Source organism: Simochromis diagramma, unplaced genomic scaffold (assembly GCF_900408965.1).
Source record: "Simochromis diagramma unplaced genomic scaffold, fSimDia1.1 OVJJ01000050.1, whole genome shotgun sequence".
In the NCBI taxonomy this organism is placed as follows: domain Eukaryota; kingdom Metazoa; phylum Chordata; class Actinopteri; order Cichliformes; family Cichlidae; genus Simochromis; species Simochromis diagramma.
The window spans coordinates 974453-985285 of NW_024387188.1; the positions used below are offsets into that span (position 1 = coordinate 974453).

General features: G+C 41.9%; 1 protein-coding gene across 3 annotated transcripts; it reads left to right on the forward strand.

Annotated features, from left to right (window-relative positions):
* Positions 1 to 288: 288 nt before the first annotated feature.
* pho (phoenix) lies at positions 289 to 6978 on the forward strand. 3 transcript variants are annotated; one of them, XM_040049903.1, is made up of 5 exons: positions 289 to 717; positions 2192 to 2477; positions 2576 to 2703; positions 3846 to 3888; positions 3963 to 6978. In XM_040049903.1, the coding sequence occupies exons 1-5, from the start codon at positions 509 to 511 to the stop codon at positions 6762 to 6764; spliced, it is 3468 nt and encodes a 1155-aa protein (XP_039905837.1). In that variant the 5' UTR covers positions 289 to 508; the 3' UTR covers positions 6765 to 6978. The 3 variants fall into 3 exon arrangements, with proteins under 3 accessions (XP_039905837.1, XP_039905839.1, XP_039905840.1); XM_040049905.1 differs by lacking the exons at positions 289 to 717; positions 2192 to 2477 and adding an exon at positions 3148 to 3180 and having other exon boundaries at positions 2618 to 2703; XM_040049906.1 differs by lacking the exons at positions 289 to 717; positions 2192 to 2477; positions 2576 to 2703 and adding an exon at positions 2723 to 3180.
* The last annotated feature ends 3855 nt before the right edge of the window (positions 6979 to 10833 follow it).

Here is a 10833-nt window from a genome sequence, read left to right on the forward strand (position 1 = left end):
GCAGACCACGACAAGGACGATGAATGTGATTCACACATCAGGAGACACTTTACATTTGTCGCAAGTTGCTGAACAGATTGTGGATATATGTAGTGTATAAGCCGATTTGGTGCACAGTCTCATACAGAAAACGAGCTGCTCGTGCTTCGCTGTCTGAACGGAACTAATACCATTATTACTGCTAATTGCAATATTAATATTAATTCTATCTCTGCGTGAGGCTCATTGTTATGTCGAGTTGATGCAGGAGCCATCAACCCACAAAAAAATCTTATATAGAGCTCAGCTGGAGACAAAACCGGAAGTGTAAACGCTGTAACCTCTTGATTCTTTTAGTATCGTCTGCCGCCTCTTTGGCGATTGGTCAGATGACCATCGTCATCTCGGTGACGTCTAAACACTTCCAGGTCGAATCGCATGTGGAGTGTTTTGCGTGTTTTGGTGAAGATTCTTGTATTTACGTGTTTCATGTCTAAGATTTTTCACGGATCCCTCGGTGAGTCCTACGATGGCGAAAGTGCGTCGGTCCAATGAGTGGACTGAATCCCACGCTGTTGCTGAAGTTGCTGCAGCGGATCCATCGGATTTTGTGCTGGAAACGTTCCCTCCTGAATATGTGGACAGAATTTCGAGGTTTATAGAGTCTTCTTCTGTTCTCTGTTCGAGTCAGAACAGAGAGGATGGTGCAGCCGAAGGAGAGCCCACTGAAGCAGACAGGTGAGGAGTGGAGGTCACTCCGGCTCAGATACTCTGACAAATGTATCTACATGTCTGTATTTTTCACAAACCGCACACACATGCAGACACACACACACACACACACACACACACACACACACACACACACTAAAGATAACCCCAAATTTCGTGAACGCAATATTAACATTGTATTTCATAAAAGAGCACTTGGATTTGTAGGTAATGCAAAGAAAAACCGATAGTATTCCTTGCAATGATCCCATAACACGGTACAACAAGGTAAACAGTGTACTGTGTCATAAGATTGACATCAGTCTGCTAAATAAATGCTCTATATTGTAATGTAATAAAGGAAGAACGGTCAGATATCCTCCATCCATCCTCTGTACTCTTCTGCACCTTTCTCCTTGCCACAACACCACACATCCTTCCTCCTCATGGTCAGGGTGTTCCTGCTTTTGTACACCACTCATTATCCTGTACACGATACTGCACTCAAGTTCAGTAAACATATTTTTCCAGTGCCTACTTTTCAGTGGGAAACCTCCAGTTTTGCAGAATAAAAATAAAGTTTGATCGCTAGGGTCTGAGCTCATTTCTCCAAACTAATATATCACATATTAAATTGAGTATAAAAATAAGTAAGCCCTTGCCCCAAAGGCCTACAGGTGGAGGGCCTGAAACAGATGTTGGTGATTGAGAAAAACCTCAACAATACCTTTTTAAAAGTTAAATACAGTCACTTTCCTGTGGTGCAGTTGAACTCCTGTGCGAGCATCAGAATGTGGAGTAAATGTGATTTAAGTGACTTTGAAAGTGGCATAGTTGTTGGTGCTGAAGTCCAAGTATTTCACAAACTGCTGATCTATTAGGATTTCCCCCCAGAGCCATTGCTCTGGTTTACAGCGAATGATCCAAAAAAAAGAGAAAATATCCTGTGAACATTATTGAAGCCAACAGTTACTCAATTACATTTTACATCCAAGATATGCAGAAGAGTATCTGTCTGCATTATTCCATCCTGCTTTATATCAGCATCGAAGATGACTGAAGTGATGTAATGGTGTGGGGCATATTTTCTTGGCACACTTTAATCCTCTTGATGCCAACCAACCCTAAATTTGACGCCAGAGCCTGTCTAAGGATCGTTGCTGACTATGTCTCTATCGTCAAAGTCAAACCATCTTCTGATGTCTGGCATCGTCATATCATTTCAAACTGGTTTCTTGAGCACGACAATGAGTTCTTTGCACTCAAATTGCCTCTGTGGCCAGCAGATCTCAAAATCAATGTACACTTCACAAAGTAGCCGGTGATTTTAGACGCCCAAATCTGAGGATGTGCTTAGGACCAAATTCTAGAAAAATGGATTCGCACTTGAATGTGTTTAAAATATGTCTGTTTGTCTGTTGCCTCCAGGTCATGAAAATGTTTTGAAAACTGCAAAAACTCTTGAGCTTGACACACTGACCATATAATTGTGTCTGCGCAGTGACTCAGCGGACAGCCTGTTCATCACTCAGAAGCCTGTACCTGAGGCCGTGAGGTCAGGAAGACGGAAGCGCCGCGGCCTACGATCAGGTCTCACGTCTCCCAGAGAGCGAGAGGAAAGTGAAGATGACAGTTCACGTTCGGCCTCCCTTCAAGACACCAGAAGTAAAAGGAAAAAAAAAGAGACAAAACTCAGAATGCCAAAGTACAGTTTCCCGTTCCTCAAAGACAAGATGCCGAAAGCCAAGGGCATTTTTTTAAGTGAAGTGCAAAACACGAGGCTACATGTAAGCATAAGCAACAGCAGCAGAGCACACGCTTGTGCACACGCTTGTTACAGCAAATGCCAGCAAATGTTAGAACTAAAGCCTTTTATTTGTTCCAGTATTCTTCAATGGGGGCCTTCTTTGATTGTATAAGAAAGCTGCAACAGAGCTATCAAACCGTAGAGGATCTGGAGTCAAATTTACCAGCAATTGACATGAATGGAGAGTGCATATCTCCAATATCAGAGTAAGTCTTTAATGCTAGTTGAAATGTTGTTTTGTTACTGATTTCCTCAGTTGCCTTTAAAGCTTGTTTTTATGTTTTTACACTGCATTTCACTTCCTTTTATGCATTTGAATCATTTTTTTCTGTCTCATGTTTGCTATTCTCACTACATTGTAGAACAGTAATATATATTGGAAACTGGTGAATAATGTAGCGAAGAAAATGGCAAAGAAAGCAGGCTGTGTTTCAGATGCCTCAAAGTTGCCACTTTTTCTTCTGGAACGTGTTCAAGCAACTCCCGAGTCTTGTCAAAAGAGGAGTGGTGGGATGTTTTCCTCCTTTATGTATTTAGACCATGAGAGACACAACTAGGATCATTCATAGCATATTAACAAAAATCGAAAAATGAATCATTGGACCATGAAGGTGAAGTTCTTGACATTCTCCATCCTCTTTGGCCTTCAGGGACTGATGCTTGTCTTTGTCAAGAACTTGAAAGTAAGTTGAGTCCTCAAAACCCATCGCATGCGATGAAACTGTCAGACGACATGAGGTCTACTCCAGAAAAGTGTTAATGAAAGTTCCCTTTACTGCAGAGGGGGTGTTTGCAGAAGGTACCAGCCTGATGAAACAAACTATTAACATCACCTCAGATTAGAGCTGCAGACATATCTCACTTTTGAAGGAGTGATGATTTTCTTCCCACATAAATTTGCCTAACATCTGCTGTCACAGCCACGTAAAGCTCAGGTCTCAAATCTGTCAAAATGTGAGCCGATTTGTAAAAGCACCAATGCAGAACTGAGGCAAAAGAGGTGCGTGTGAATTAGCCAATAGTAAGAAGAGAGCTGTGTGGACTAAGACACGAGGAGTGGACATTAGAGCAGTGGGAACTGGACTCTGAGAGAGGGTGAAATCTGTCACCAGAGTGTAAAGTTGAATGTGGAATCTGTCGGGTTTTGCTTTGTTTACATCCTTTGAGTGGCATTTCTTCCAAAAAGAAACCTTCATTGAACAGATGTATTCAAACATATTACTGACACGTTTTACCAGTTTATCAGCTGCATGTAAAGTACTTTGAAATACACTAAAGCATATTGAAGGCATTAAGAAATACAGCTGAAATGTTTGGTAATTCAACAACTTCCTTTCTTCTATCTCAGGGGAGAAGAAGAAAATGTAGGAGACGAGGACATGAAAGTGGTGGTAAGCAGGCTCTTGATACTATAATGAACACTTTATGAGCATGTACAGGCCCTAAGTTGTGTGTCATTCGACAGGCAAAGAAGCATTTTGTGATACCATCAAAAAGGAGACACTCACAGTCCTGGTATAGCGAGAAGAAGAGAAATAGTAAAGGAAAACAGTGGACGGAAGGACTTACTGGTGATAAAATGCCACCAGGAGGATGGGGGGTTGTGTTACATAAAATACCAGCTAAGAAACCCTCATTGAGAGCTGCACAGTCTTCAGATTTGGAGAGCTCTGATGATGAAGATCCTTCTTGTAGCATTCTGAGAGAGAAGAGGACGAGTAATAAACAGCTCACACCCCAAAGCGTCCGCGCTCAAACCGTAACTCTAAAGACAAACAGTAAAAAGAGAGACAGCTCTGAGGGAAAAGAAATGGAGGATGAGCTGAGTGACAGCAGTCCTCCACAAAGTCCAAAGGAATGCATGCAAAAGTGCAGAGTTTCAAACAAAGAGGAGCTATCCCAGCAAGGGCGGGGAGACAGTGAGCCTGCAGACCAAAGTTTCTTCCAGAGTGACACCAATAATGTTGCTACATGCAGTGAAACCAAAGTGAAGAAGAAGCAAAATCACAGAGAACATAATGAAAGTGCAGAAGAAGCTGATGATGAAAGTCAGGAGGAGGTGGAGGTTCAGTATGCTCCACTGACTGTGAATGAGGAAATCACTGAGGTGGAGGAAAGTCCTCATCTGTCACAGACCATCAGCGAGCTGGAGCTTAATGAAAAAAATAGGATGGAGGAGAGTGACATCTCTGATTCAGAACAGAGGAAGAAGAAAAAGGACAACCAAGAAAACGAAAATACAGAAGAAGAAAAGAGCCAGGACGAGCTGGAGGATCAGCACACTGCATCATCTTTGAATGAGGAAATCACTGAAGTGGAAGAGACTCAACATCTATCACAGACTGTTAATGAGCTAGATCTTAATGCAAAAATCGGTTTGGAGGACAGTGACGTTCCTGATTCACAACAGAAGAAGGTGAAAGAGGACAAAGAAATCAAAAATGCAGAAGAAGAAAAAAGCCAGAGTCAGGACGAGCTGGAGGATCAGCACACTGCATCATCTTTGAATGAGGAAATCACTGAAGTGGAAGAGACTCAACATCTATCACAGACTGTTAATGAGCTAGATCTTAATGCAAAAATCGGTTTGGAGGACAGTGACGTTCCTGATTCACAACAGAAGAAGGTGAAAGAGGACAACAAAGATATCAAAAATGCAGAAGAAGAAAAGAGCCAGAGTCAGGACGAGCTGGAGGATCAGCACGATGCCGCATCTGTGAATGACAAAATCACTGAGGTGGAGCAGGAGACTCCCTGTTTGTCACAGGTCACCAGTGTGCTTGATGTTACCGGAAAAACTGTGATTGAGGACAGTGACGTGACTGATACACAACAGAAAAAGAAGAAGAAGAAAAAGAAGAAGGTGAAAGAGGACAACAACGAAAACAAAAATGCAGAAGAAGAACAGAGCCTGAGTCAGGATGAGCTGGAGGTTCAGGGTGCTGCAGCATCTGCGAATGAGGAAATCATTGAGGAGGAGGAGAGTGACATTCCTCATTCACAACAGAAGAAGAAAAAGAAGAAAAGAAAGAAGTCACCTGAAGAACACGAAAAGGAGAAGATGAAAAAGAAAATGTCAGAAAGCAACGATGGTGAGGAGGAAGATGTCGAGCAGTTAAAGTGCAACACCGCTCCTGAATCTCTTCACGATGATGTGGAGATACCAACAAAGAAGAAGAAAAAAGGAACAGAGAAAAAGAAAGAGTTTAAAGATGAAGGTGAAGGTTTCAGAAATACTGAAGCTTTTCAGGAAAACCTTGAGAAAACTTTGGAATCCAGTTGTGCAAAAAGAAAAAAGCACAAAAAGTCATCTCAAAGAGATGAATCCAACACTCCCGAAGATGAAGAAAATCCACAGAAAACAGATGAGATTGAAGACCGTGATGCTGGTTTACTGATGACCAAGAAGAAGAAGAAAATGAAAAAAATGTCAAGCATGGAGGGCTCCAATGACACTGTGGCACAAAGCTCTGATCTGTTGTCTGTGCAGCGGAAAAAAAAGAAGAGGAAATCTTTCTTCCTCTGTGCTGATGTCGAGGGAAAAGCTGCTCATTCAGAGGAAGAAAAACATTGTCCTTTGCAATCTGTGGCTGCTGAAAAGCCAGGCGTCAGCACCGGCAGTCCTGCTGAATCAGCAGAAATCACTGTAAGTTTGGACGAATCTAATGACAGAGTCAGGAAAAAGAAGAAGAGGAAAATGTTAACTGAACAAGAGAGTGTGGAAAAAGATCCGGAACCAGATTTTGAGGAACTTGAGGAGGCCCTGTCTGACACAGGGCTGAAGAAGAAGAAAAAGAAACGTAAGAGGAACGAAACCAAGTCAGCGACCCCTGTGAAAGGATCAGAAAATGCTGATACAAGATGCTCTGATGAGGCTGTGGTGTTAAAAAAGAAGAGGGAAAAAAATATCCAAGAAACTCCAGCAGCTGCAAGTGAAGAAACTGACTCAGAAAGTCTGTTTGAACATGCTTCACCATCTTTAGATACACCCGGAAAAGACAGCAAAAAGAAGACAAAGGGGAAATCTGCTCATAATGTTTCACTATGGAGTAAAGAACAATCTTATGAACGTTTAATCACATCCAAAGAAGGGCGTGAAACTGACATGAAAGAGCGAAAAAGAACAGCTGATTGCAGTTTTCACCACAAGTCAAAGACTTCTGTGCTGCCCTCTCCACACAGCATCAAGAAAAACAAGCCAAAAAAGCTCAAGCGCACCCTTCATAATCCCAGTGGGGACTTTCTTACACACAGTCAGTACCAGTAAAATAACTCTCATCAGTCACTGGGACACAAACACCCATCAGTGTTTTTACAGTGTAACTGCTGAGTGACTTTTTACCATTTTATTTTGTGTCAAAACATTTTATTATAATGGCTCTGTGAGCTTTTTAATGGTGAAAAGCATGTCATCAAAACAAACCATGATGGATGATTTTAATACTTTTTTTTTCACAATAAAAGTTTCTGAATACTAAAGTCACTATCAATCAATCAATCAATCTTTATTTATAAAGCACTTTTCATACAGAAAAAATGTAGCACAAAGTGCTTTACATAGTTAAAAGCAGCCCACCCCACCCTCCAACACACTCCCCACACTCTCAATACACATATATCCCCCCACCCCCACACATACACACACGCGCACACTTAAAGAGTAAAAATTGGGCTGGGCTCGCATGAGCCAAGTGAGGAAACATTATAACAGAGAGCCGTCTGCACCGGGAGCCGGTCACAGACCGCAGCCTCCGGGCTGGGCACACAGCAGGAGGGAGGCCAAGGAGCCCCCCAACCAGGCTGAGAGGACCCCAGAGACCCAGCAGCCACGGTCAATAACAGCCCCGGTGCAGAGAGCGCCCTCCGAGGAAACACTGGAGATATGGGTAAAATGATAAAATAAATAAGAACAGGATACAATATAAATATAAATATAGTAAGAAGATTAAAAAATGAATAAGAATAAAATCAATAAATATTAGGTAAATCCTAAATTAATAATAGAATAACAGGATAGAATAAATAAGCATAAAAAATAAATAAACGCTAAGTAAAAGCTAAATTAAAAAGGTGGGTCTTGAGCCTGTTCTTAAAAACATGCACGTTCTCTGCGGCCCTGAGCTCCTCCGGCAGGCTGTTCCACAGACGAGGACCGTACCACTGAAAAGCTGCCTCTCCGTGAGTATGTGTCCTGACTTTAGGGACAATCAAAAGGCCAGTACCAGAGGACCTCAGGATCCGCGAGGGTTCGTATGGTAAAAGCAGATCTGAGAGATAAGAAGGCCCAAGACCATTAAGACATTTAAAAACCAATAAAAGAACTTTAAAATCGATCCTGAAACACACGGGGAGCCAGTGCAGCGATTCTAAAACCGGTGTAATGTGGGCCCGCCCTCTGGTCTTCATCAGCACACGAGCTGCCGAGTTTTGCAAAAGTTGTAAAGTTGAAATATTCTTCTTAGGAAGACCAGAGAGCAGGGCATTACAGTAATCAATACGACTGGTAATAAAAGCATGCATCAGCATCTCTGTGTTGGCCCGAGAGAGAATAGGGCGGACTCTGGCTATATTTTTTAGATGATAAAATCCAATTTTGGTTACATGTTTAACATGTGGGATAAAACCAAGCTCAGAGTCAAAAATAACACCCAGGTTTTTCACTTGTAGCGAAGGACATAGTGAAAATGCCTCTAATTTAGACAAGAGTTTCTCTCTCTGAGCCTCAGGACCGACAATTAAAACTTCAGTTTTGTCCTGGTTAAGCTGTAAAAAGTTTTCTGCCATCCAAGATCTTATATCCAAGATACAGTTAAAAAGGGCATCCATTGGTCTGGTGTCATCAGGAGACACGGAGATGTACAGCTGCGTGTCATCAGCGTAACTGTGGAAGTTCACTCCATGCCTCCTGATGACACTGCCGAGAGGCAACATATACAAATTAAAAAGTACAGGGCCTAGAACCGACCCTTGAGGCACACCACATGTCATTTTATGGATCTTAGAGGAGCATGCATCCATACTCACCATAAAAGATCTGTCAGAGAGATAGGAAGTGAACCAGTTGTGTACAGCACCAGAGAGGCCCACCATGTGTTTTAGTCTGTTTAAAAGAATAGCGTGGTCCACTGTATCAAAGGCTGCGCTTAGATCCAGTAGCACCAGGACTGAGAGCTTTTGGGCGTCCCAGTTACATCTAAGATCATTTAAAACCTTTAGGAGAGCAGTCTCTGTGCTGTGGTTCACCCTAAATCCAGACTGGAATATCTCCAGGATCTGTCTATCATTGAGAAAATCAGTAATCTGAGTAAAAACAAGTTTTTCTAAGACTTTACTTAAAAATGGTAAGTTGGATACAGGTCTGTAGTTATTAAAATCATTACAATCCAAATTGCTCTTCTTCAGAAGGGGCCTCACCACCGCCGTTTTAAAGGCAGCAGGGAAGACACCCAACTGAAGAGAGCAATTCATCATGTATAAAAGCTCAGCCTCAAAAAATCCATAAAGTGTTTTAAAGAGTGAAGAAGGAATTGGATCTAAAAGACATGTGGTGGGTCTCACTGTGGAGAAAACCTTCTGAAAGTTCTCAGCATTAACCAGGACAAAGCTGTCCAGTGTCTCCTCAGGTACAATCGAGCCCTCAGATGTGTTTACAATCATATCGCGATTAGATAAAATATCAGACCTGATGGCGCTGATCTTTCCCCTGAAGTGGTCTGCAAACTGCTCACAGAGCGAGTCTGTGGGGGTTCTTTTGGAGCTTTTAAAATCAGGGTTAAATAAATGATCTATGGTGGAAAAGAGGACCTTGGGATTATTTTTGTTATTACTGATTATTTTGGCGAAGTATGAATTTCTTGACTTCCTTAATGTATTATTGTACATTTTAAGTTGCTCGGAAAATATTTGATGGTTGATAGTATTTTTATTTTTCCTCCACCTCCTTTCTGCTGCCCTGCAATTTCTTTTGAGTTTTTTGACTTCTTCGTTTCTCCAGGGTGATGCATGTTTTACGTTAATCTTTTTGGTGGTGAGTGGAGCAACGGAGTCAAGGCTTTTCTTCAGTTTGCTGTTAAAATAACTAAAAATCAAATCGCAGGGTGCAGGTAAAATCACAGGGGGGCATTCGTCTAAAACCCTGGTAAAATTTGCAGCCACTTCAGAGGTTAGATAGCGCCTCCTCACAGTTCGCACCGAGGTCTCCCGCTGAATAAAACCGGTGATGTTAAAAAACACACAGTAGTGGTCAGAGACAGCCAAGTCAACAACAGAGGACACGCTGGTGGACAGCCCACTATTCATTTAATAAGTAATTATTTCAAAGAAATGTATTTTTAGCTATGCAAGTTAACACCGCATTGAATATATATCAACAATCTGCTTGGGAGTTTGCTGTTTGGAGTTTTAATTTGACCTCAATACCATCTAACCCAGCGGTCCCCAACCCCCGGGCCTCGGACCAGTACCGGGCCGCGAGAGTTGAGGCTTAGGTGTGAAATGTATGGTTTTCAGGGTTTTTATCGTTTTTCAGCGTTATTTTGTTATCGTTTTTATCATAAACTCGGTTTTCCTCTGTCTTTTCACGTGTGTTATGAATAAATCTTCTTTTTTTCGGTACTGGTACTAGTTTTATTTTGTTGTATTTAAAGCTTAAAGGCCAGTCCGTGAAAATATTGTCGGGCATAAACCGGTCCGTGGCGCAAAAAAGGTTGGGGACCGCTGATCTAACCTGATGAAATGATAAATTGTTTAGTTTTTTCATGACTGGGTTTTTAACTTTACTCTATGACAGTCTGTGTAGTTTACAGTATTATCTCACTGTTTGATCCGTGTTTTTATGCTTAAGTAATTTAAGCTTCTCCAGCTCCATAGTCAACATCCATTGTCCAGTATATCCACTATCTGCTGCACATGTCCAAACCATCTCATTCTTGCGTCTCCAGCAAGGATGCTGCTGCCGTCATCACTTCTTCTTGATACTTGAATGGTACTCATGGCCATTGGTCAGTGGTTGTTGATCAATGGTCATGAGAATTTGCATGTTAATGATCAAGGAACTGACCTCCCAGCCCATTGTTCCTTCAGTGGTGCTAGTTTCAGTTATTATGCAAAAGTACTGTTTATAAGATTGGGGAAACGTGCGGTCAGCTGAGTCTAAAGAAGTGACCTGGATACGTTTCTCCCACTGAAAACGCTGCGTCTAGATGAACAGGATCCTCTTTTGGGGTTTCTATATAAGATGTAGTCCACCTGTGTGCACTTCCCTCAATTCCCTCCATGCATCACCCTATGTTCCTCTCTCTTGTTGAAGTACTTATTATAGAATAAGTACTTAAACA

Coding starts and splice junctions, on each gene's coding strand:
- pho (XM_040049903.1), top strand. CDS start 509: ATGGCGAAAGTGCGTCGGTCCAATGAGTGGACTGAATCCCACGCTGTT. Junction 2,478..2,575: donor TGCAAAACACGAGGCTACAT/GTAAGCATAAGC, acceptor TATTTGTTCCAG/TATTCTTCAATGGGGGCCTT. Junction 3,889..3,962: donor ACGAGGACATGAAAGTGGTG/GTAAGCAGGCTC, acceptor GTCATTCGACAG/GCAAAGAAGCATTTTGTGAT.